Source organism: Oncorhynchus tshawytscha, linkage group LG19 (genome assembly GCF_018296145.1).
Source record: "Oncorhynchus tshawytscha isolate Ot180627B linkage group LG19, Otsh_v2.0, whole genome shotgun sequence".
NCBI classification, from domain to species: Eukaryota; Metazoa; Chordata; class Actinopteri; order Salmoniformes; family Salmonidae; genus Oncorhynchus; species Oncorhynchus tshawytscha.
Window position 1 is genome coordinate 56,831,612 of NC_056447.1, and position 27,971 is coordinate 56,859,582.

At 39.2% G+C, this 27,971-nt stretch overlaps 1 protein-coding gene across 1 annotated transcript in view; it reads right to left on the reverse strand.

Annotated features, from left to right (window-relative positions):
• Positions 1-1,139: 1,139 nt before the first annotated feature.
• The window catches only part of LOC112240445 (mucin-5AC-like), a 29,745-nt gene continuing 2,913 nt past the window's right edge, over positions 1,140-27,971 (reverse strand). The window contains 23 exon segments of the mRNA XM_042301200.1: positions 1,140-1,318; positions 1,321-1,459; positions 1,598-1,777; positions 5,226-5,333; positions 5,484-5,622; positions 5,720-5,871; positions 10,801-10,901; positions 11,021-11,036; positions 11,039-11,069; positions 11,245-11,396; positions 11,665-11,768; positions 13,288-13,414; positions 13,675-13,769; positions 15,088-15,252; positions 15,530-15,667; positions 15,931-16,000; positions 16,248-16,355; positions 18,652-18,790; positions 19,141-19,258; positions 23,329-23,454; positions 23,784-24,003; positions 25,119-25,222; positions 25,438-25,522. Of these exon segments, the coding sequence (XP_042157134.1) occupies positions 1,155-1,318; positions 1,321-1,459; positions 1,598-1,777; positions 5,226-5,333; positions 5,484-5,622; positions 5,720-5,871; positions 10,801-10,901; positions 11,021-11,036; positions 11,039-11,069; positions 11,245-11,396; positions 11,665-11,768; positions 13,288-13,414; positions 13,675-13,769; positions 15,088-15,252; positions 15,530-15,667; positions 15,931-16,000; positions 16,248-16,355; positions 18,652-18,790; positions 19,141-19,258; positions 23,329-23,454; positions 23,784-24,003; positions 25,119-25,222; positions 25,438-25,522 (2,781 nt within the window). The 3' untranslated portion in view covers positions 1,140-1,154.

Consider the following 27,971-nt stretch of genomic DNA (forward strand, 5'->3'; position numbering starts at 1 on the left):
AGTGTTGCCTTGAATGTGGTCTTCATGAATTCAGAAATATTGCCTTTAAAGGTGCATAGCCGAAATGGGGTCTAGAATCTAGCATTTTAGAGTTGATCCCCCACATCTCAGGTCCATATTTATATTACAGATGAACTTTTCTACGACCTGTACTGCAGTAAGGTGCAGAGAGAGGTCAGTGGCTGGGTAAGAACGGGTTATTTTCAAAGCCAGATTTACTCACAAATAAACCTTGATGAAGGTCAAGTTCCCCATACAGCAGATAACTCCAACAACCAGAGTGATTGAGGCTATTAATACTTAAAGAGTACATTGATGCACCTGTGCGTTGATCTAAGTAACATCACCAAAAAATCCCCCTCACAATCTGTCAATTTAAGCGATATCAGGTTTTTTACTGCTTCTTTAAGAAAGCTCAGGAAGTATGGAGGTAGCTTTGTGCCAATAAAAATAAGGGATTAAGTACGTGTCCAAAAAAAGTTAAATATCTCCTAAATATACAACAGACACTTCAAAATCCTATTCCTTAAGATTTATTTTTGACTGTCTGTTTTGCCATTTATGAATGTGTTATATGTTATATGAATGTCAAATACAATATTATCAAATATTGTTGGGGGGGATATATTTTTGAAACCTAAAGGGGTCCTAAAATTCCAAATGAAATAGCTAAATGATCAATGGCACTGTATGACCATCTGAAAACCATGCCATATGTAACTCCCTCAACGGCTTTTAACCGAAATTGACCATTTTCACCAAATGTAATTACCAACATAGCCAAGATACACAAGTCATAGCCTTTGTACAGACAGCTTGTTTGAACCTGCCGACTGCATGTATCTGCTTTACTGTCTATTGAATGTATCTGCTGTACTGTCTATTGAATGTATAGGTTATTCAAATGACTGTATTTATTTATTTATTTTATTTTACCTTTATTTAACTAGGCAAGTCAGTTAAGAACAAATTCTTATTTTAAATGATGGCCTAGGAACAGTGGGTTAACTGCCTGTTCAGGGGCAGAACGACAGATTTGTACCTTGTCAGCTCAGGGACTTAAACTTGCAACCTTCCGGTTACTAGTCCAACGCTCTAACCACTAGGCTACCCTGTATAAGTGTGTCTTTTTATCTTTGTTTATATCAGCTGCACTACGTCGACTTCCTAACAACTTTGGTATTGAATCTACATTGAATAGTATCTGCTGTGTACTGTACCTGTGAGTGGCAGGCTGAGAAAACGTTACTGGTGATGATGCTGCAGCGTTTCAGAGACCAGGACTGCCTGTATGATCTTACAGTGCATGGGTTTTTATGATATCAGCGTTGGGGCAACTGGGTGACACTTTCCAGCTGTTCCCAAACTCCAGAGCTTCAACAACCACTTCCTGGTTTCTGGACGTGAAGTCGTTCTTTCCATTACCGTCGTAGTTACCACACAGACCACACACTTGGCCCTGGAAGGAAATTAAACATTTAAAAATAATAACTTGAAGTAGATAATAAAACATCACATTGTTTTGTAAGCCAATGCAATTGCTAAACAAAGATACAGTGCAATCACTGGTTCAAAATGTCCTATTCTAGTCACTCACCTGGAAGGTAGAGCTGAGTTTGATGAACAGGCTATTCTTCTTGTCCCACATGAGGATCAGGCCATTTCCAGCCTCAACAACAACATAGAGACCGATAGAGTGGACCTGGTATGGTACGTCAACCCCGTTCTCTTGTTTGATCACTTTTACAGATTCATCTGCTAGTCTGATCTCATTGCTCTGAAAGGCAGAAACAGAAAGTGTTCATTGCTAATGTAATACTAGTAGACAGGTTTACACTGTGGTGGTGCTGGGTTTAACACTATCCAGGGTAACACTGTGGTGGTGCTGGATTTAACACTACCCAGGGTAACACTGTGGTGGTGCTGGGCTTTACACTGTGTGGTGCTGGGTTTTACACTATCCAGGGTTACACTGGGGTGGTGCTGAGTTTTACACTATCCAGTATGTACACTAAAAGTGGCAGTAGTAAAGCCTCTCTTGAAAAAGCCAAACCTTGACCCAGAAAATAAAAAAAACTATTGGCCTATATCGAATCTTCCATTCCTCTCAAAAAAAATTGAAAAGGCTGTTGCGCAGCAACTCACTGCCTTCCTGAAGACATACAATGTATACGAAATGCTTCAGTCTGGCTTTAGACCCCATCATAGCACTGAGACTGCACTTGTGAAGGTGGTAAATGACCTTTTAATGTCATCAGACAGAGGCTCTGCATCTGTCCTCGTGCTTTCTAGACGTTAGTGCTGCTTTTGATACCATCGATCACCACATTCTTTTGGAGAGATTGGAAACCCAAATTGGTCTACACGGACAAGTTCTGGCCTGGTTTAGATCTTATCTGTCGGAAAGATATCAGTTTGTCTCTGTGAATGGTTTGTCCTCTGACAAATCAACTGTAAATTTCGGTGTTCCTCAAGGTTCCGTTTTAGGACCACTATAGTTTTCACTATATATTTTACCTCTTGGGGATGTCATTCTAATACATAATGTTAACTTTCACTGCTATGCGGATGACACACAGCTGTACATTTCAATGAAACATGGTGAAGCCCCAAAATTGCCCTCGCTAGAAGCATGTGTTTCAGACATAAGGAAGTGGATGGCTGCAAACTTTCTACTTTTAAACTCGGACAAAACAGAGATGCTTGTTCTAGGTCCCGAGAAACAAAGAGATCTTCTGTTGAATCTGACAATCAATCTTAATGGTTGCACAGTCGTCTCAAATAAAACTGTGAAGGCCCTCTGCGTTACTCTGGACCCTGATCTCTCTTTTGAAGAACATATCAAGACTGTTTCAAGGACAGCTTTTTTCCATCTACGTAACATTGCAAAAATCAGAAACTTTCTGTCCAAAAATGATGCAGAAAAATGTATCCATGCTTTTGTCACTTCTAGGTTAAACTACTGCAATGCTCTAAATAAACTTCAGTTAGTGCTTAATACGGCTGCTAGAATCCAGACTAGAACCAAAAAATTTGATCATATTACTCCAGTGCTAGCCTCCCTACACTGGCTTCCTGTCAAGGCAAGGGCTGATTTCGAGGTTTTATTGCTAACCTAAAAAGCATTACATGGGCTTGCTCCTACCTATCTCTCTGATTTGGTCTTGCCGTACATACCTACACGTACGCTACGGTCACAAGACGCAGGCCTCCTAATTGTCCCTAGAATTTCTAAGCAAACAGCTGGAGGCAGGGCTTTCTCCTATAGAGCTCCATTTTTATGGATTGGTCTGCCTACCCATGTGAGAGACTCAAATTCGGTCTCAACCTTTAAGTCTTTACTGAAGACTCATCTCTTCAGTGGGTCATATGATTGAGTGTAGTCTGGCCCAGGAGTGTGAAGGTGAACGGAAGGCTCTGGAGCAACGAACCACCCTTGCTGTCTCTGCCTGGCCGGTTCCCCTCTTTCCATTGGGATTCTCTGCCTCTAACCCTATTACAGGGGCTGAGTCACTGGCTTACTAGGGTTCTTTCATACCGTCCCTAGGAGGGGTGCGTCACTTGAGTGGGTTGAGTCACTGATGTGATCTTCCTGTCTGGTTTGGCGCCCCCACTTGGGTTGTGCCGTGGCGGAGATCTTTGTGGGCTATACTCTGCCTTGTCTCAGGATGGTAAGTTGGTGGTTGAAGATATCCCTCTAGTGGTGTGGGGTCTGTGCTTTGGCAAAGTGGGTGGGGTTATATCCTTCCTGTTTGGCCCTGTCCGGGGGTGTCATCGGATGAGGCCACAGTGTCTCCTGACCCCTCCTGTCTCAGCCTCTAGTATTTATGCTGCAGTAGCTTATGTGTCGGGGGCTAGGGTCAGTTTGTTATATCTGGAGTACTTCTCCTGTCCTATCCGGTGTCCTGTGTGAATTTAAGTATGCTCTCTCTAATTCTCTCTTTCTCTCTTTCTTTCTTTCTTTCTCTCTCTCTCTCGGAGGACCTGAGCCCTAGGGACATGCCTCAGGACTACCTGACATGATGACTCCTTGCTGTCCCCAGTCCACCTGGCCGTGCTCCTGCTCCAGTTTCAACTGTTCTGCCTGTGATTATTATTATATGACCATGCTGGTCATTTATGAACATTTGAACATCTTGGCCATGTTCTGTTATAATCTCCACCCGGCACAGCCAGAAGAGGCCTGGCCACCCAACATAGCCTGGTTCCTCTCTAGGTTCCTTCCTAGGTTTTGGCCTTTCTAGGGAGTTTTTCCTAGCCACCGTGCTTCTACACCTGCATTGCTTGTTGTTTGGGGTTTTAGGCTGGGTTTCTGTACAGCACTTGAGATATCAGCTGATGTACGAAGGGCTTTATAAATACATTTGATTTGATTTGATATACTGTACATGTCAATTTGAAATTCTACTGTACAAATACATAGCTAACCCTAACCCAAATACATAGCTAACCCTAACCCTAACCCAAATATATAGCTAACCCTAACCCTAATACATAGCTAACCCTAACCCTAATACATAGCTAACCCTAACCCAAATACAAGGAGGGGGGGGGATCCTGCTATCAATTTTGCTCATAGAGAATTCTAAGCAGGCATTCCCTCAGACAGCCCTGTGAATCTAGCTACAGTGGTTGCTCCACTAAAAATGTTGTGATTATGCTGCGGGATTTAGAGGTAATTTTTGGTTTAGTACAGTACCCTGCGTCACCACTTCATTGCTCCAGACCAACGCAAGGGGAGTTAGAGCACTGATTATGATTTTGGTTCCAACTGTGTCTCTAACTGACAATGAATGGGTGACATAAACCTAAATAGAAACTGATAATTGTGCACGACTTCAGTATTACTTACTAAAACTGTTGTTAAACAGGTTTTTATTATTTCATTTTGTTAGGATTGTTTTGGTATTACTGGAGTACTGTAGGCTACTCTCGACCAGTCACGTTGTACAGCGCCTGAGTGGCACAATGGTCTAAGACACTGTTTAGCAAGCTATGTTGCTACAGATGCTTTTACAATACTCCTACCGGCCTCGACTGGGAGATCCATGAGAAGACTGCAGGTTTTGTAGCTAAATGCATGGGGGGGACGAGATAAGCGCAATCCAGAGTTCAGCATGCAATTCCGCTCACTGCCACCGGCGTCGACATTGTGCCAAATGTCCAGACTTGTCTATTGTACCTTTAATGCATGTCTGAAGCCGTTTATGAACAGTAGTTCCTACCCCCAAGAAGATCTTGATGGCCTTGGAACAGGTGGTGCCGGTGGTTCCACAGGGAATGTTCTCTGTGATCACTCTAAAGGTACCTTTTGGATTGTTGCTGCAGTAGTCCTGCAGGATGTTTTCAAATTCACAATTAGAAAACATCGTAGTTATTATTATTATTATTACCTCATCTTAAACATAATTAGAAAATATGTGCATCATACATAAAGTAGGGGTTTTAATAAAAATCATGAATGCAAATGATTATTGCCCTACCTGAGTAAGAATGTATTCACAATCTCCATTGAAAGTGAACCTTTCCTCATCAAAAGTGATGAAATGCCCATCTCCATATATGGCACACATCCCATCACACTGCTTTTTGGTACACTGCCATTTTCTGCCTTCACAAGTGCTACAATGATGCAAACATAATCACATGGGAAGATTTTAGAGGGAAGCATTTGACATATCCAAAGAAGAAGAAGAAGAGGGATAGAAGTTGATTTTACCAGGTATTGCAGTCTACTTTGAGCACATGTCCAGGTTGGTAGTAGACTCCATTGTGAGAACAGGGACATAGGTCTTCCTTGATGCATCCTCCGTTTCCATCAGACAGCAGACCATCAGGACATACACAGCCTGACACACACTCTGCACTGATCTATAACACAATGAATCAGGGAAGGACTGACATGAATTTAAGTTGAACATTATGTGCCTGAATGTCCCTCCACCCTCCAGGGTATAAGATGTGGACATTATGTGCCTGAATGTCCCTCCACCCTCCAGGGTATAAGTTGTGGACATTATGTGCCTGAATGTCCCTCCACCCTCCAGGGTATAAGATGTGGACATTATGTGCCTGAATGTCCCTCCACCCTCCAGGGTATAAGATGTGGACATTATGTGCCTGAATGTCCCTCCTCCCACCAGGGTATAAGATGTGGACATTATGTGCCTGAATGTCCCTCCACCCTCCAGGGTATAAGATGTGGACATTATGTGCCTGAATGTCCCTCCACCCTCCAGGGTGTAAGATGTGGACATTATGTGCCTGAATGTCCCTCCTCCCACCAGGGTATAAGATGTGGACATTATGTGCCTGAATGTCCCTCCACCCTCCAGGGTGTAAGATGTGGAAGATGTCCCTCCACCCTCCAGTGTATAAGATGTGGACATTATGTGCCTGTATGTCCCTCCAACCTCCAGGGTATAAGATGTGGACATTATGTGCCTGAATGTCCCTCCACCCTCCAGGGTATAAGATGTGGACATTATTTGTCAAATGGATCAATTGATCAAGTGTTTGAAAAGACACAAGGATGACTTTTAAAGATGATCTCCTTGATGTTCATGGAGATCAGGTTCTCTGTAAACATTACAGTCTGCTCAAACAGAAACCCTCTAAAAAGTAAATCTCATCGGAGGATATCGTTTGGGATCCTGGGCCTAGCTTTGTCCAAGGTAATAAATCATTTGATCAATCTGACACTGTGTTAACATAACATTGTCCTTGTATGTTTTTATTAACGCGTTGTAAGGCATGTTTTTATTAACGTGTTGTAAGGCATGTTTTGTTAACGTGTTGTAAGGCATGTTTTTATTAACGTGTTGTAAGGCATGTTTTTATTAACGTGTTGTAAGACATGTTTTTATTAACGTGTTGTTAGGCATGTTTTTATTAACGTGTTGTAAGACATGTTTTTATTAACGTGTTGTAAGGCATGTTTTTATTAACGTGTTGTAAGGCATGTTTTTATTAACGTGTTGTAAGGCATGTTTTTATTAACGTGTTGTAAGGCATGTTTTTATTCATGTGTTGTAAGACATGTTTTTATTAATGTGTTGTAAGGCATGTTTTTATTAACGTGTTGTAAGGCATGTTTTTATTAACATGTTGTAAGGCATGTTTTTATTAACGTGTTGTAAGACATGTTTTTATTAACGTGTTGTAAGACATGTTTTTATTAACGTGTTGTATGGCATGTTATATTAACGTGTTGTAAGGCATGTTGTAAGGCATGTTGTAAGACATGTTTTTATTAACGTGTTGTATGGCATGTTATATTAACGTGTTGTAAGGCATGTTGTAAGGCATGTTTTTATTAACGTGCTGTAAGGCATGTTTTATTAACGTGTTTTAAGGCATGTTTTTATTAACGTGTTGTAAGGCATGTTTTTATTAACGTGTTCTAAGGGCATGTTATATTAACGTGTAGTAAGGCATGTTTTTATTAACGTGTTCTAAGGCATGTTATATTAACGTGTAGTAAGGCATGTTTTTATTAACGTGTTCTATGGCATGTTATATTAACGTGTTGTAAGACATGTTTTTATTAACGTGTTGTAAGACATGTTTTTATTAACGTGTTCTATGGCATGTTATATTAACGTGTTGTACGGCATGTTTTTATTAACGTGTTGTAAGGCATGTTTTTATTAACGTGTTCTATGGCATGTTATATTAACGTGTTGTAAGGCATGTTTTTATTAACGTGTTGTATGGCATGTTATATTAACGTGTTGTAAGGCATGTTGTAAGGCATGTTTTTATTAACGTGTTGTAAGGCATGTTTTATTAAAGTGTTGTAAGGCATGTTTTTATTAACGTGTTGTAAGGCATGTTTTGTTAACGTGTTGTAAGGCATGTTTTTATTAACGTGTTGTAAGGCATGTTTTTATTAACGTGTTCTAAGGGCATGTTATATTAACGTGTAGTAAGGCATGTTTTTATTAACGTGTTCTATGGCATGTTATATTAACGTGTTGTAAGACATGTTTTTATTAACGTGTTCTATGGCATGTTATATTAACGTGTTGTAAGACATGTTTTTATTAATGTGTTGTAAGACGTGTTTTTATTAACGTGTTCTATGGCATGTTATATTAACGTGTTGTACGGCATGTTTTTATTAACGTGTTGTAAGGCATGTTTTTATTAACGTGTTCTATGGCATGTTATATTAACGTGTTGTAAGACAGGTTTTTATTAACGTGTTGTAAGACATGTTTTTATTAACGTGTTCTATGGCATGTTATATTATCGTGTTGTAAGGCATGTTTTTATTAACGTGTTGTATGGCATGTTATATTAACGTGTTGTAAGGCATGTTGAAAGGCATGTTTTTATTAACGTGTTGTAAGGCATGTTTTATTAAAGTGTTGTAAGGCATGTTTTTATTAACGTGTTGTAAGGCATGTTTTTATTAACGTGTTGTAAGACATGTTTTTATTAACGTGTTGTAAGGCATGTTTTTATTAACATGTTGTAAGACATGTTTTTATTAACGTGTTGTATGGCATGAAATATTAACGTGTTGTAAGGCATGTTTTTATTAACGTGTTCTATGGCATGTTATATTAACGTGTTGGAAGTCATGTTTTTATTAACGTGTTCTATGGCATGTTATATTAACGTGTTGTAAGACATGTTTTTATTAACGTGTTGTAAGACATGTTTTTATTAACGTGTTGTAAGGCATGTTTTTATTAACGTGTTTTAAGGCATGTTTTTATTAACGTGTTGTAAGACATGTTTTTATTAACGTGTTGTAAGACATGTTTTTATTAACTTGTTGTAAGACATGTTTTTATTAATGTGTTGTAAGACATGTTTTTATTAACGTGTTGTAAGGCATGTTTTTATTAACGTGTTGTAAGGCATGTTTTTATTAACGTGTTGTAAGGCATGTTTTTATTAATGTGTTGTAAGACATGTTTTTATTAACGTGTTGTATGGCATCTTATATTAACGTGTTGTAAGGCATGTTGTAAGGCATGTTTTTATTAACGTGTTGTAAGGCATGTTTTATTAACGTGTTGTAAGGCATGTTTTTATTAACGTGTTCTATGGCATGTTATATTAACGTGTTGTAAGACATGTTTTTATTAACGTGTTGTATGGCATGTTATATTAACATGTTGTAAGGCATGTTGTAAGGCATGTTTTTATTAACGTGCTGTAAGGCATGTTTTATTAACGTGTTGTAAGGCATGTTTTTATTAACGTGTTGTAAGGCATGTTTTTATTAACGTGTTCTATGGCATGTTATATTAACGTGTTCTATGGCATGTTATATTATCGTGTTGTAAGGCATGTTTTTATTAACGTGTTCTATGGCATGTTATATTAACGTGTTGTAAGACAGGTTTTTATTAACGTGTTGTATGGCATGTTATATTAACGTGTTGGAAGTCATGTTTTTATTAACGTGTTGTAAGGCATGTTTTTATTAACGTGTTGTATGGCATGTTATATTAACGTGTTGTAAGGCATGTTGTAAGGCATGTTGTAAGACATGTTTTTATTAACGTGTTGTATGGCATGTTATATTAACGTGTTGTAAGGCATGTTGTAAGGCATGTTTTTATTAACGTGTTGTAAGGCATGTTTTATTAACGTGTTTTAAGGCATGTTTTTATTAACGTGTTGTAAGACATGTTTTTATTAACGTGTTGTAAGGCATGTTTTATTAAAGTGTTGTAAGGCATGTTTTTATTAACGTGTTGTAAGGCATGTTTGGTTAACGTGTTGTAAGGCATGTTTTTATTAACGTGTTGTAAGGCATGTTTTTATTAACGTGTTGTAAGGCATGTTTTTATTAACATGTTGTAAGGCATGTTTTTATTAACGTGTTGTAAGACATGTTTTTATTAACGTGTTGTAAGACATGTTTTTATTAACGTGTTGTCAGGCATGTTTTTATTAACTTGTTGTAAGACATGTTTTTATTAACGTGTTTAAGGCATGTTTTGTTAACGTGTTGTAAGACATGTTTTTATTAACTTGTTGTAAGGCATGTTTTTATTAACATGTTGTAAGGCATGTTTTATTAACGTGTTGTAAGACATGTTTTTATTAATGTGTTGTAAGGCATGTTTTTATTAACGTGTTGTAAGGCATGTTTTATTAACGTGTTGTAAGACATGTTTTTATTAATGTGTTGTAAGGAATGTTTTTATTAACGTGTTGTAAGGCATGTTTTATTAACGTGTTGTAAGACATGTTTTTATTAACGTGTTGTAAGGCATGTTTTTATTAATGTGTTGTAAGACATGTTTTTATTAACGTGTTGTAAGGCATGTTTTTATTAATGTGTTGTAAGGCATGTTTTTATTAATGTGTTGTAAGGCATGTTTTTATTAACTTGTTGTAAGGCATGTTTTATTAACGTGTTGTAAGACATGTTTTTATTAACGTGTTGTAAGACATGTTTTATTAACGTGTTGTAAGACATGTTTTTATTAATGTGTTGTAAGACATGTTTTTATTAACTTGTTGTAAGACATGTTTTTATTAACGTGTTGTAAGGCATGTTTTTATTAACGTGTTGTAAGACATGTTTTTATTAATGTGTTGTAAGACATGTTTTTATTAATGTGTTGTAAGACATGTTTTTATTAACGTGTTGTAAGACATGTTTTTATTAATGTGTTGTAAGACATGTTTTATTAATGTGTTGTAAGACATGTTTTTATTAAAATGTTGTAAGGCATGTTTTATTAACGTGTTGTAAGACATGTTTTATTAATGTGTTGTAAGACATGTTTTTATTAATGTGTTGTAAGACATGTCCCATTGTAGACTTACACAGTGACTGTCTAGTGTTTGACAGCTCTTCTGGCACTCTGAGCCCTTGGCTCCGGGCCCTGCACTAGAACAGTTGAAGAAACCCATTGGTTCTTCACAGGCTGTAGGGAACAAAAGTAGGCTTTATAGGTTAGTAGGGACTAAACTACAGAGTCTTGGTTGTGAAGTGATTTGCTATGTTTGGCAATTAAAGATGTGTTCTGAATTTCAGAGTACTCACATAAATGTTGTTGTTCTCAGTACAGCTTAATTTCCCTTGTCTGCAAGAGCTGGGTGGTTAAGGTGGGTATAAGAGGAGGGGTTAAGCATGGTTTAGCATGCCTCTTGCAGTAAAACAAGACTTCAGAAGAAGACAGTCGATTTCTAAATATTTTAATAGAGCCACAACAGAGAAGACTATCAGATTTTCAGAGATTTTCTTTCACATGCCAACCAAGTCCTTACCATGTAGCCCCATAGATCCTGGTGACCTCTCCAGGGGGTACTACTGTGCCTCCATTGTAGCAGGAGCAGCGTGAGGCAGGGACACACTCTCCCTGGTCATTCAGGTAGGTTCCCTCGGCACAGCCACAGCCGTCCACAGACACATGGTCTAACTGTTCAATTCAATTAAAAATGTTTTATCCATGAGGGGAAATTACTTTGGGCATGTCTGCAGCAACAACAACATCCACAACAACAAGAAGATACACAACAACAACAACAACAAAGACAACAACAACATCCACAACAAGAAGAAGATACACAACCACAACAAAACAGCAACAACAAGACAACAACAACATACAAAACAACAAGACATTAATAAAATGAACAATAATAGCAAACACATACAATAGAAATGAGATGTCCATGTAAATGTACCTGGCAGGTGAAGTCTGTCTGGCTCAGTGAACGACAGGTACGGTCACAGCTGGTCATGGTGTAGTCATAGACCATCGTGTCAGGGCAGCTAGAGGAGTACTTCCCTGTGGAAAACAGTATGGTGATTCAACATTTAATTACATGTTTTGGGGTATTTTGTTTTAAATAAGAAGGTAAACCCTGGACACCGTGGGTTAATAGGAGGGCAAACCCTGGACACTGTGGGTTAATAGGAGGGTAAACCCTGAACACTGTGGGTTAATAGGAGGGGAAACCCTGGACACCGTGGGTTAATAGGAAGGTAAACCCTGGAGACTGTGGGTTAATAGGAGGGTAAACCCTGGACACTGTGGGTTAATAGAAGGGTAAACCCTGGACACCGTGGGTTAATAGGAGGGTAAACCCTGGACACCGTGGGTTAATAGGAGGGTAAACCCTGGATACCGTGGGTTAATAGGAGGGGGAACCCTGGAGACTGTGGGTTAATAGTAGGGTAAACCCTGGACACTGTGGGTTAATTTTTGTATTTATTTTTTATTTAACTTTTATTTAACCAGGTAGGAAAGTTGAGAACAAGTTCTCATTTACAATTGCGACCTGGCCAAGATAAAGCAAAGCAGTTCGACAGATACAACGACACAGAGTTACACATGGAGTAAAACAAACATACAGTCAATAATACAGTATAAACAAGTCTATATACAATGTGAGCAAATGAGGTGAGAAGGGAGGTAAAGGCAAAAAAGGCCATGGTGGCAAAGTAAATACAATATAGCAAGTAAAACACTGGAATGGTAGTTTTGCAATGGAAGAATGTGCAAAGTAGAAATAAAAATAATGGGGTGCAAAGGAGCAAAATAAATTAATTAATTAAATACAGTTGGGAAAGAGGTAGTTGTTTGGGCTAAATTATAGGTGGGCTATGTACAGGTGCAGTAATCTGTGAGCTGCTCTGACAGTTGGTGCTTAAAGCTAGTGAGGGAGATAAGTGTTTCCAGTTTCAGAGATTTTTGTAGTTCGTTCCAGTCATTGGCAGCAGAGAACTGGAAGGAGAGGCGGCCAAAGAAAGAATTGGTTTTGGGGGTGACTAGAGAGATATACCTGCTGGAGCGTGTGCTACAGGTGGGAGATGCTATGGTGACCAGCGAGCTGAGATAAGGGGGGACTTTACCTAGCAGGGTAGATGACATGGAGCCAGTGGGTTTGGCGACGAGTGTGTTAATGAACACTGTGGGTTAATAGGAGGGTGAACCCCGGACACCGTGAGTTAATAGGAGGGTAAACCCTGGACACCGTGGGTTAATAGGAGGGTAAACCCTGGACACCGTGGGTTAATAGGAGGGTAAACCCTGGACACCATGGGTTAATAGGAGGGTGAACCCTGGACACTGTGGGTAAACAGGAAGGTAAACACTGGACACTATGGGTACATAGGAGGGTAAACCCTGGACACTGTGGGTTAATAGGAGGGTAAACCCTGGACACCGTGGGTAAATAGGAGGGTAAACCCTGGACACCGTGGGTTAATAGGAGGGTGAACCTTGGACACTGTGGGTAAATAGGAGGGGAACCCTTCATTAATTAATTAATAAATACATTCAGTATCTCTGATGTTTATCTTACCACAGGTGGTGTTTCTCCATCCACTGAGCAGGACGCCTGCAGCAGCACATGCATGGACGTAGGAGGAGACCGCAGCACACATGCACTCCTCACTCCTCTCACAGTTACAACTGTCATATAGGCAGATCTACAGGGAGAGAAGAAGAAACAGTAGAAGAAGAAGAAGTTATGAGATGTGATAATGAAGAAAACTTCTGTTTTCTGAAATCACACACGAGCACAGGACAATAGTATTAACAAATCTGATTAGATGTTTTGAGATAAATTAAATTAATATTAGATAATTTTGATATTGAACTTCTTAAATTATTGTTTAAATATAAATATATTCTTAGAGCTTTGGGATAACTCTGTAATTAAAGAGCATTTTAACATCACCATACTTACTTCCTTGTAGTAATTTGGGTTGATCTCAGTGTGGCATTGGGAAAATATTCCTTCACTATCTGACAGCATTGAGCACCAGTGCTTGGCATATCTCTCTGTAAAACATATGAGATATTAGCAACATTTAACAAAGTACAAAGAGTTTTAATCTCGGCTTTACTGTCCCTCAGTAGACATATGTAAATGTAATCCCCAAGAAGTATTCCAAGGCTCTGATAAAGGCTCTCTACGGTTAGTTAGATAATAAACTCAGATCTATGCACAGAGTGATCCTTTTTCTACTACTAGTAAGGAATCGTCCGTCAGTCGAGCTTATTCTCTTTTTGCTCAACCTGGGCTGAAGCGCGTTTTGGTTTGTTTCATTAGACCAGGGGTTCCTGTCACGCCCTGGTCTTAGTATTTTGTGTTTTCTATTTATTTGGTCAGGCCAGGGTGTGACATGGGTTTATTTTGTGTTGTGTTTTTGTATTGGGGTTTTAGTAGGTATTGGGATTGTGGCTGAGTAGGGGTGACTAGCATAGTCTATGGCTGCCTGAGGCGGTTCTCAATCAGAGTCAGGTGATTCTCGTTGTCTCTGATTGGGAACCATATTTAGGTAGCCTGGGTTTCACTGTGGGTGTTTGTGGGTGATTGTTCCTGTCTCTGTGTTAGTTGTCACCAGACAGGCTGTATTAGGTTTTCACATTTCCGTTTGTTGTTTTTGTATGTTTTGTATTTATCGTCATTAAAGATGTCTCGATTTAACCACGCTGCATTTTGGTCCGACTCTCCTTCGACGGAAGAAAGCCGTAACAGTTCCCAAACTTTTTTGTCCCATGACACCATTTAGAAAACTCTCACGACAGCAACAACGTGAAAAAAAAGATGTCTGTAGCTTATGCCCACACCATAACCCCACCACAACCACTCTATTCATAACATCAGCAAACCGCTCGCCCACACAACGCCATAAACGGATGGACGTACTGCAAAATTCTCTAAAATTATGTTGGAGGCGGCTTATGGTAGAGAAATGAACATTCAATTCTCTGACAACAACTCTGATGGACATTCCTGTAGTTATCATGCCAATTGTACGCTCCCTCAAAACCTCACATTTTAGAGTGACATTCTTTCTGACCCCCAGCACAAGGTGCACCTGTATAATTGTCATGTTGTTCAATCAGCTTCTTGATCTTAACATGTTTGTGCTAATGGAAAATGTGGATCTGTTATTTAAGCTCATGAAACATAGGGACCAACACTTTCATGTTACGTACATTTTTTGTTCAGTGTGTAATGTTTTTTGTGTTTTGGAAATTCTCCCGAGACCCCATTTTCATATAAGGTGATCCCACATGGGGTCGTGACCCCTAGTTTGAGAACCGCTGCATAAGAGACACGTTAGTGTTTTTAAAGAGGTCGAAGGAGTACCGTTCTCTACACTCAGACTGCATGGGATCTCAAAGTTCTGTGCCACATCAGGACAGCTTGCTTTGGTCTTCCAAGTGTTGGCGAACGTCACAGCGGTTCCTTCCACCAGTCCATTGATGGTTCTGAAGTCGTCAGCTTGGACACTGTTAAAGTCTCCGCAAAGACCTGGATAAGAGGTACAAAACATTATAACAGGTGGTTTGAACTAACATTGACTGAAGATGCAATGCATCAAGTATCATTAGTTTATTAATAATTGTTTCAGGTGAGGTTTGACCGAACCCCTCAAACAAGTGGTATAGTGGCACACGTTACATTAACAGTAGTTTGATAACCAATCATCTTTTATAATAACAATGCATGAGATTTATATAGCGCTTCTCAACAACCCAAAAACGCTTATCTTTCCACAAAGACTTTAAATGAGCAGAGAGAAACATACCCTGGGTTTTTTCTTTGTGTGAACTGCTAGCTACGATGTAGACCTGCATTATAGGTGTTAGCTGGACCTCTAGACGGAGCCCATAAGAGGTATGCACAACGATGTAGAATGTAGAGGGCTGAAAGATCCTTACATCCGCTGTGGAAAATACACACAAGTTCTAGTTACAATCTGGTTTACCATGAACTTTTAGCTCCCACTTCCCTATTGTGGGATGCTTATGGTGTTACATGCTGCTAGACAAGGAAAGAAAGACGAAAGAAAGAGACAACTTCTGGTACAGAATGTACTGCATGGGAAGGGTTTCAAACATACATTTATACTGATCAATGACTACAAAAATAGACAGATATCACATCTCTGTATCCCTTTTCTCAAGCAGCCATCAATCAGTCACTCACCCATGAAAAGCGGCATCTGAGAAAACATCTTGTTGACAAAGACCCTTCCACTGGCCTCGATGACGATCATCTGCAAGTGACAAATTACAACTTGCGTTAAAGCGACTCCCCTGGTGATAAGGAGTGTGGAACAGGGTTGGAGTCAATTCCAGTCAATTCAGAAAGAAAACCTAATTCCAATTCCAAATGTTCCTCACTGAAAAACAATGAAGAGCATTGGAATTGGAATTCAGTGGACTGCCTGAATTGACTGGAAATGAAATGTAATTTACTCCAACCCTGAAGTGGTGATACGAGTCACTGACTGGCTAACTTACCGTGGACTCTGGAGTCACCAGGGTTACAGATCTTAGGCAGGTCTCAATGTCCGTCTTCCCACATTTCACTATGTCACCCAGGACTGTGAAGGCAGTCTTGTTGGTTTGCTGGGAACAATCGGCATAAGGTATGACAGTAAAGTTAAGGTATGACAGTAAAGTTATGGTTTGATAGTAAAGTTAAGGTATGACAGTAAAGTTATGGTTTGATAGTAAAGTTAAGGTATGACAGTAAAGTTATGGTTTGATAGTTGTTGCGTCAAAAAACAGAACACTCAAAACATGAGCACAATGGCAACTCTTCCTTTAAAGAACTCCAGGCCTCAAGAGGGCAGATAACCCAAAAACATGGGTGGAACTAAAAAATTGAGCCAGGATTTCTGGAGGGACTACTTTTACATGCGCACCTGGCAGATAAGCATGGGTATAAAATGTTTGGGCTTAGCTTTGCTTGCGTCTTCAACATACAAACAGCTCATTGTTCAACCCTAAAGACGCAACTGGTATGTAATGTTTGGAATTATTTATTATGTTGCATCCAGTGCTTAGCACAATTTACATGTTTAACTCTGGTAGGAGTGGTGACTTCTTGTTTGTGGGTACTTTCTGACTGCAGAAGTAATTGCTTGAAGTGCTAGATTACATTGTTTAAACGTTTACTTTATTCAAAGCCATGCTTTGTTGCTGTGTCTTACATTGTTTATTGTGTAAAATAATGCATGTTTATACTCTGTTTTAAGGTTATCAACCTATACCTATTCCTTATTCCTCTGTCATTCAACTACTCTATTCAACAAATCAACTGTTTCAACATTCAACAAATGGCATCAAAACCATAATTAAAACATTAAAAAGGAATTGAGTTGTCCCTTTGCATCCTTCACGTGTTGAGCAAGCCGTTTTCAAGTTTGGGCAGAGCTGAAATAATTATAACACCTAGACAACTTGACAATAGTAACGTCAAGGTATGACAGTAACGTCAAGGTATGACATGCATACAGTTCCTTCAGGAAGTATTCATACCCCCTGACTTATTCCACATGTTGTGTTACAGCCTGAATTTAATGGATTAAATATTGTTTTATCACACAATGCCCATTAATGACAATGTGAAAACAAGTTTATAGAAATGTTTGCTAATTTATTGAAAATGAAATGCAGAAATATCGTATTTATATTAGCATTCACACCCCTGAGTCAGTACATGTTAGAATCACCTTTGGCAGCGATTTACAGCTGTGAGTGTTTCTGGGTAAGTTTCTAAGCGATTTGCACACCCGGATTGTACAACACATAAATAATTGCAAATATTGTACATTCTTCAAGCTCTGTCAAGTTGGATGTTGATCATTGATAGACAGCCATTTTCAAGTCTTGCCATAGATTTTAAAACCGATTTTAAGTCAAAACTGTAACCAGGCCACTCAGGAACATTCAATGTCATCTTGGTAAGTAACTCCAGTGTAGACTTGTGTTTTAGGTCATCATCCAGCTGAATGGTGAATTTATCTCCCAGTGTCTGATGGAAAGCAGACTGAACCAGGTTTTCCTCTAACATTGTTCCTGTGCTTAACTCCATTCCATTTATCTTTTATACTGAACAACTCCCCAGTCCTTAACGATTACAAGCATACCCATAACATGATGCAGCCATAACATGGTGCAGTCACCACTATGCTTGAAAATATGAAGAGTGGTACTCAGTAATGTGTTGTATTGTATTTGCCCCAAACATAACACTTTCTATTGATGACAAAAAGTTAATTGCTTTGCCACATTTTTTGCAGGATGACTTTAGTACCTTGTTGCAAACAGGATGCGTGTTTTGGAATGTTTTTCTTCTGTACAGGATTTCTTCTTTTCACTTGTCAATTAGGTTAGTATTGTGGAGTAACTACAATGTTGTTGATCCATCCTCAGCTTTCTCCTATCACAGCCATTATTGGGTGTGAATACCTTTTGAAGGCACTGTATATTATGGTTCAACTTGATTGAAAAGTATTTATGAGATTAATATGGAAAGTGATGGCAATTGTATGTATAAGCACCTCCAATGCAAGTGGCTGCCAGCTGTCGGCTGCAATCTATGCCGGATGTGGCCAGTTCGTGGGCCAGTAGATGTTCGCTAGCGAGTTAGGAGTTAAATCTACTAAACATACAGTATGTGTCAGCATGGAGTCATTAGTGCCGAATGACATGGAATCTGAATTGAATCACTTTGAATTTGTATGAACAAAAAAACACATTATTATTCAATATTTTCTGTTGGCACTAATATCACTCCATACAGTAGGTTAGATCCCTACCTTGGACAGGACATATGAGCAGTTTCCATACAGTAGGTTAGATCCCTACCTTGGACAGGACATATGAGCAGTTTCCATACAGTAGGTTAGATCCCTACCTTGGACAGGACATATGAGCAGTCTCCATGGAAGGTGTAGGCTTTCCCATCGTAGGTGGTGATGTGGGAACCTCCCACTATGGAGCAGGTAGCAGGGCAATCTAGATCCATACAACTCCACTGGCCTTGGATACAGGTACTAACAGAGAGACAGTCAGTTTAGCCTCAACACATACAACTCCACATGCCTTGGATACAGGTACTAACAGAGAGAGACAGTCAGTTTAGCCTCAACACATACAACTCCACAGGCCTTGGATACAGGTACTAACGGAGAGAGACAGTCAGTTTAGCCTCAACACATACAACTCCACAGGCCTTGGATACAGGTACTAACAGAGAGAGACAGTCAGTTTAGCCTCAACACATACAACTCCACAGGCCTTGGATACAGGTACTAACGGAGAGAGACAGTCAGTTTAGCCTCAACACACCCGGATCAACACACACAACAATTCAGTATATTCACAAACGCAATGCAGCTCTTACCATTTGTGGCATGTTCTTGAGAATGATTGTCCAGGCTGGTAAGATTGTCCATTGTGGAGACAAGAGCACTGGTTCACAGCTACACAGCCAGTCTGAGTGATGTCATCAAACACGGTTCCTATGAGAAAGACATTCAAAACATTTAGCCAGCTGATCCCATGACTTACATTCAATACATTTAGTCAGCTGATCCCATGACTTACATTCAATACATTTAGTCAGCTGATCCCATGACTTACATTCAATACATTTAGCCAGCTGATCCCATGACTTACATTCAATACATTTAGTCAGCTGATCCCATGACTTACATTCAATACATTACATTTAGCCAGCTGATCCCATGACTTACATTCAATACATTACATTTAGTCAGCTGGTTCCATAATGACATTCAATACATTTAGTCAGCTGGTTCCATAATGACATTCAATACATTTAGTCAGCTGGTTCCATGACTTGCATTCAATACATTTAGTCAGCTGATCCCATGACGTACATTCAATACATTTAGTCAGCTGATCCCATGACTTACATTCAATACATTACATTTAGCCAGCTGATCCCATGACTTACATTCAAAACATTTAGCCAGCTGATCCCATGACTTACATTCAATACATTTAGTCAGCTGATCCCATGACTTACATTCAATACATTTAGTCAGCTGATCCCATGACTTACATTCAATACATTACATTTAGTCAGCTGGTCCCATGACTTACATTCAATACATTTAGTCAGCTGATCCCATGACTTACATTCAAAACATTTAGTCAGCTGATCCCATGACTTACATTCAATACATTTAGTCAGCTGATCCCATGACTTACATTCAATACATTTAGTCAGCTGATCCCATGACTTACATTCAATACATTTAGTCAGCTGATCCCATGACTTACATTCAATACATTTAGTCAGCTGATCCCATGACTTACATTCAATACATTTAGTCAGCTGGTCCCATGACTTACATTCAATACATTTAGTCAGCTGATCCCATGACTTACATTCAATACAATACATTTAGCCAGCTGATCCCATGACTTACATTCAATACATTTAGTCAGCTGATCCCATGACTTACATTCAATACATTTAGCCAGCTGATCCCATGACTTACATTCAATACATTTAGTCAGCTGGTTCCATGACTTACATTCAAAACATTTAGTCAGCTGATCCCATGACTTACATTCAATACATTTAGCCAGCTGATCCCATGACTTACATTCAATACATTTAGCCAGCTGATCCCATGACTTACATTCAATACATTTAGCCAGCTGATCCCATGACTTACATTCAATACATTTAGCCAGCTGATCCCATGACGTACATTCAATACATTTAGTCAGCTGATCCCATGACTTACATTCAATACATTTAGTCAGCTGATCCCATGACTTATTCAATACATTTAGTCAGCTGATCCCATGACTTACATTCAATACATTTAGTCAGCTGATCCCATGACTTACATTCAATACATTTAGTCAGCTGATCCCATGACTTACATTCAATACATTTAGTCAGCTGATCCCATGACTTACATTCAAAACATTTAGTCAGCTGATCCCATGACTTACATTCAATACATTTAGTCAGCTGATCCCATGACTTACATTCAATACATTTAGTCAGCTGGTCCCATGACTTACATTCAATACATTTAGTCAGCTGGTCCCATGACTTACATTCAATACATTTAGTCAGCTGGTCCCATGACTTACATTCAATACATTTAGTCAGCTGGTCCCATGACTTACATTCAATACATTTAGTCAGCTGGTCCCATGACTTACATTCAATACATTTAGTCAGCTGGTCCCATGACTTACATTCAATACATTTAGTCAGCTGGTCCCATGACTTACATTCAATACATTTAGTCAGCTGGTTCCATGACTTACATTCAATACATTTAGTCAGCTGATCCCATGACTTACATTCAATACATTTAGTCAGCTGATCCCATGACTTACATTCAATACATTTAGCCAGCTGATCCCATGACTTACATTCAATACATTTAGTCAGCTGATCCCATGACTTACATTCAATACATTTAGCCAGCTGATCCCATGACGTACATTCAATACATTTAGTCAGCTGATCCCATGACTTACATTCAATACATTTAGTCAGCTGATCCCATGATTACATTCAATACATTTAGTCAGCTGATCCCATGACTTACATTCAATACATTTAGTCAGCTGGTTCCATAATGACATTCAATACATTTAGTCAGCTGATCCCATAATGACATTCAATACATTTAGTCAGCTGATCCCATGACTTACATTCAATACATTTAGTCAGCTGGTTCCATAATGACATTCAATACATTTAGTCAGCTGATCCCATGACTTACATTCAATACATTTAGTCAGCTGGTTCCATAATGACATTCAATACATTTAGTCAGCTGGTCCCATGACTTACATTCAATACATTTAGTCAGCTGGTTCCATAATGACATTCAATACATTTAGTCAGCTGGTTCCATGATTACATTTAATACATTTAGTCCTTCCTTATCTCATTAAATACATTGATCCATGTAGATCAGTATCTTAATTACTACGGTACATCTGTTGCAGAACTTTGATCAAATAATGAAATCTCCAGTCCCACAATAAGGCTACTCTTCCCATCTATGTAACCTTGAACCTTTTCCTGGTATAAATAGCCACAACTGTTATCAGGGTTATATACACCCTTCCTGGTTGAAATAGCCACATAACTGACATGAGTTTTAATACAGTCTTCCTGGTTTGAATAGCCACGTAACTGATATGAGTTTTAATACAGTCTTCCTGGTCTAAAATCCAGGCATGTGGACTCCAGTCATGTGACTTGACAAAAAGTGAAACACTTCGCACTAGACTTTGACTTGAGCATCTATGACTCGTGATTTAACTTGGACTTGAGCATCTATGACTCGTGATTTAACTTGGACAAACTTTAACTTGAATTTGTTCTTAACTGACTTCCCTAGTTAAAAAAATGAAAATAACCTATCTGGTATTTGAGCTGTGACTCGATTTCTCATCTTGTGCCTGTAAACCTATCTGGTATTTAAATCGCAGGCCAGGTGCAAATCACAATCTAGCAAAACGCACTCTGCTCCACTTTCCTCCGGTATGTGTTTAGCAAACATGATAACACATCACTCCCTACATATCCAAATGTTTCAGCAGCCTACACTTAAACTGTATGGGAAGAAAACGAGGTCAATGGATTGAATACCCGAACTGACTAGGACGAGGTGAAAATTCTGTCAGTGTGCCTTTGAGCAAGGCACTTACCCTAACTGTTCCTGTAAGTCTCTCTGGATAAGAGCATCTGCTAAATATGTAAATCTGGTCCCACTCCCATCATTGCCCATAAAAATACCTTTTCACAAATACTTATTAATCACATTCAGATCCTATAGGGTCCTGATGTATACCTGGGTTAGGTTACCAGATTAGGAAAAGCACTGGGCTCCAGGAAAAACAATTTGCCCCACCACTCTGGGACCTGTGGTGCTACCTCTGCATCAGGGCATCATCGGTTGTATTCAGCTACTTTAAAATAGTTACATAGCTGTCATATGATGTTGTATTCACCACTCTGGGACCTGTGGTGCTACCTCTGCATCAGGGCATCATCGGTCCCAAAAACCATTTGGTTTCAAAGACTATGTGGTAGTAGGGAGGGGGGGGGTGTAGTAGGGAGGGGGGGGGTTGTAAAACATGTGGGGCCAAAATCACTGATGTATTGCAGTTGCAATGAAATTGGCATAAAACACTTACCAGGACTCAAAACCCAAAATAAGGGACTTGTAACTTGACTCGACCTGAGCTGTCGAACTTTACTTGGGACTTACCCATTATTACTTGGGACATGCAACGAAACTCGAAAAATTAAGACTTCAGACTTGCTTAGGACTTGCAAAATTGAGACTTGGTCCCATCTCTGTTATAATCAGTGAGTGTGCAATAGGCAGGGCAGAATCTCTGTCAGTGAGATTGCATTGTATATTTTAAATGCTACTTTAAAATGGTTACATAGCTGACATATGATGTTGTATTCAGCTAATTTCAAATATTTACATAGCTGATATATGATGTATTCAGCTACTTTAAAATAGTTACATAGCTGATATATGATGTATTCAGTAATGAGTGCATGTACCAGCAGGGCAGAAGCATCCGTCGGTGCAGTGTTCCTCACAATGCTGGTTCCTCTTTGGGTTGGAGCAGGTATCAGTGCAGGGACTACCACACTCCTGGTACTGCATGCTTAAAGGACACGTCTTCACTGCTCAACACAAATAACCAGAGTCACAGATCTGTTTCTGACTCTTCATTACTTCACATTTTCACGTCTTCTATTGACATCATTGGAAGTGAAAATTGGGATTTGCTCCTCAGTTTTCAGTCACATAAATGTAAATACAAGCATGTCAAAGAAGACACTATAGATTACCTAAGGCAAAGCATTATTTCATGTCAGAAGTGTTTACTTTGAGTTACAACATACATATATATAGTTTTTTTACCCACATCCAAACTACCAACAGAGCAATACAAACAAACAATCCAGTATAAAAACAAAAAGGATGTGTCATGCAAAAAAGATTCCCTTACAGCAGAACTGGTCGGTCTTCCACTCCTGGGGTTTCCCCCCTGCGTGAGCACACTGGCGGGAGTACTCTGACATGGTGGGACAGGCGCAGGTGACACTGCTGCTGCTGTTGCCACAGTGACACATGTCTTCTGCACAGGCCTTGATGAAGGGGTCTGTGGCAATCAGGTCCTTACAGCTACTGAAGGCAAGACTGGTGAGAAGCTGCTCACAAAGTTTGGTCTGAAAGGATGAAGAAGAAGAAGAATTACGAGAGGCAACAGACGGTTTGATTCTCTGATCCACCTCTACGCAGACGACACCATTCCGTATACTTCTGGCCCTTCTTTGGACACCGTGTTAACTAACCTCCAGATGAGCTTCAATGCCATACAACTCTCCTTCCGTGGCCTCCAACTGCTATTAAATGCAAGTAAAACTAAATGCATGCTCTTCAACTGATCGCTGCCCGCACCTCCCCGCCCGTCAAGCATCACTACTCTGGACGGTTCTGACTTAGAATATGTGGACAACTACAAATACCTAGGTGTCTCGTTAGACTCAACTCTCCTTCCAGACTCACATTATGCATCTCCAATTCAAAATTAAATCTAGAATCGGCTTCCTATTTCGCAACAAAGCATCATTTACTCATCCTGTCAAACGTACAGTGCCTTGCGAAAGTATTCGGCCCCCTTGAACTTTGCGACCTTTTGCCACATTTCAGGCTTCAAACATAAAGATATAAAACTGTATTTTTTTGTGAAGAATCAACAACAAGTGGGACACAATCATGAAGTGGAACGACATTTATTGGATATTTCAAACCTTTTTAACAAATCAAAAACTGAAAAATTGGGCGTGCAAAATTATTCAGCCCCTTTACTTTGCACCCCAGTATCTCTACTTGCACATTCATCTTCTGCACATCTATCACTCCATTGTTTAATTGCTAAATTGTAATTATTTCACGACTATGGCCTATTGCCTGTATATAAACCTTTTTCTCTATTGTGTTATTGACTGTGTTTGTTTATTCCCTGTGTAACTCTGTGTTGTTGTTTGTGTCACACTGCTTTGCTTTATCTTGGCCAGGTCGCAGTTGTAAATGAGAACTTGTTCTCAACTAACCTACCTGGTTAAATAAACGTGTTCTCAACTAACCTACATGGTTAAATAAAGGTGTTCTCAACTAACTTACCTGGTTAAATAAAAGGTCAAATACATAAATAAAATAAAATGATGTACTGATCAAATGTCAGCCATGATGATGATGATATTGGTATTTTAAACTAACAGTCATGTTTAAATTTAATGAATAAGACATCTTAAATGTTCAGCTCTAGACTTGTAAATACCTGGTCTTCACACTGCTCAGTGTGAATAGGGATTTCTGTACAGGTTTCTGTTGGGCCATTCATCTTCCAAATATCACCATAGTCGATTTTCTTCAGATAATCATCTGTGGGAAAAGAAACAGTTTTATCTAACCTGTTTATTTCCCCTTACAAACAGTCTCTGTCATCATGTGTTTTGTGTTTTTGACAACCTATTCTTAAAATGGTACCTAGAAAAATACTTTATAACCCCTTCCTAACCCATAGATTGAACACACACATTCATAAACAGAATAGGAGCGTAATCCGCCCCTCTAAGACATTTGGTGATTTTGTTTACCATTCCTATTGAACTCGTTCTGGACTCCGTTGAAGTCTCCACACAGCCCACATGTCTGATTCTGGAACTTTGAGTCCAGCTCCACCTATAAAACCAATGGAAGATGACTGAGGGTTAATGCATGGCAAGCTAGCTGTTGAGGCGCCTACACCAGTTCATATATATGTACATTTCACATACAGCTAGTTGGCCATGCACCTACAGCAGTTCATATATATGTACATTTCACCTACGGCTAGCTGGCCATGCACCTACAGCAGTTCATATATATGTACATATCACATACAGCTATCTGGCCATGCACCTACAGCAGTTCATATATATGTACATTTCACATACAGCTAGCTGGCCATGCACCTACAGCAGTTCATATGTACTGACATTTCAAATGCTTCTTCTGTTCCAGCCTCGGTTCCAGTCTGTTTATGCTAACATTCCACTTCTTGTTCTAGCCTGGGTACCAATCTGTTTAAGCTAACATTCCACTCCTTGTACCTGTGCTACAAGTATTTCGCTACTTCCTCAATAACATCTGCTAAATATGTGTATGCGACCAATAGAATTTGATTTGATATCCCTATGTTTGGCATATGACGCTGAGCACAAGGAGTGGGAAGTTAACACAAAACAGGCGCTGTACTTCAGGTTGGGTACATACGGAGAGGATCAATACAGAGCATTAGGCCTCCTAGAAAAATACAAAAGTGTGCTCAGGACTTTGCTAATATTGTTTAATTTACTGTATACCCATGTTTTTAGTAATTTAAGTGAATTATGCGGATTAGGGATCATTTCTACAATAGGAAACCTGTTTCACTGTAGTTTTATTCTGGTCTGATATGAAATGGATTGGATCTGAACAAAAAAAACAAATACATTCACTGTATGACTCCTCTCAACTATTTGTTTCTCCGTTTTAATAATCAGGATTCTATTTTTTGTTGGTTTGTGTTTTATAAACATCTGACAGGGGGTGGTGTCTTACAATCCCCTCTGTTTTTTACCTCTCCTGCATATGCACTCTTCCCTTTAACCTTTTAAACTCAAATCATGTTAAAACCTTTTAAACTCTCATGTTTTCTATTTTCTTCCGTGCATTTAAAAAATAAAGCATAATATTCATGATGTTTTCATCATTAAATTGAATGGGAGTTGTCTGAACTGGTCTGTCTGCTTTGCAAATTAGTTTAAGTCTGAGGTTATGTCTGAGTACACTGGGATTATTTATGTACACACAAAGGGGAACGATGATACAAACAGTATTTACTCACTACAATGTCAATAGATATTGAGACAATATTGTGTCTTCTGATCTAACCACAGTCCAGCTCCACCTATAAAACCAATGGAAGATGACTGAGGGTTAATGCATTGCAAGCTAGCTGTTGAGGCGCCTACAGCAGTTCATATATATGTACATATCACATACAGCTAGCTGGCCATGCACCTACAGCAGTTCATATATATGTACATTTCACATACAGCTAGCTGGCCATGCACCTACAGCAGTTCATATATATATGTACATTTCACATACAGCTAGCTGGCCATGCATCTACAGCAGTTCATATACAGTGCCTTGCGAAAGTATTCGGCCCCCTTGAACTTTGCGACCTTTTGCCACATTTCAGGCTTCAAACATAAAGATATAAAACTATTTTTTTGTGAAGAATCAACAACAAGTGGGACACAATCATGAAGTGGAACGACATTGATTGGTTATTTCAAACTTTTTTAACAAATCAAAAACTGAAAAATTGGGTGAGCAAAATTATTCAGCCCCTTTACTTTCAGTGCAGCAAACTCTCCAGAAGAGAAGTTTTTGGAAAAAAATATTAACTTTATCAAACAGAACATGCATGTATTGTGTAACATGTTGTCCCGGGAGGGTCATCTGATGAAGAATACCAAAGGTTAGTGATTCATTTTATTTCTATTTCTGCTTTTTGTGACTCCTCTCTTTGGTTGAAAAATCGCTGTATGCTTTCTGTGAGTAGTTGCTGACCTAACATAATGATACGTTCTGCGTTCGCCGACAAGCCTTTTTGAAATCGGACACTGTGGTTGGATTAACTAGAATTGTATCTTTAAAATGGTGTAAAATACTTGTATGCTGAGGAATTTGAATTATAAGGTTTCTGTTGATTGAATTTGCCACCCTGCAATTTCATTGGCTGTTGGTGAGGTGCTCCGCTAGCGGAAACCCCGTCCTAGACACGTTAAACTAATAAGCTCTTCCATACTGTCCCCCCCAAATGGCACCCCATTCCCTATATAGTACACGACTTTCAACAAGAGCCTTATGTGCCCTAATCCAAAGTAGTGCACTATAAAGGGAATAGGGTGCCAGTTTTTTCACAGAAGACTAGCTGATGAAAGGGGTTGTTGGCGGTAGTAGATGGTCCAAATCCTTGATTGGAGCAAAGCCTATTGTAATGTCACTTCACCTGCCAGTCTGTGGCCCTACTAAAGAGACCACAACTGTTGGTATGACCTTTAGACTGAATAAAACAACTTTTAATGTAAGAATGCTG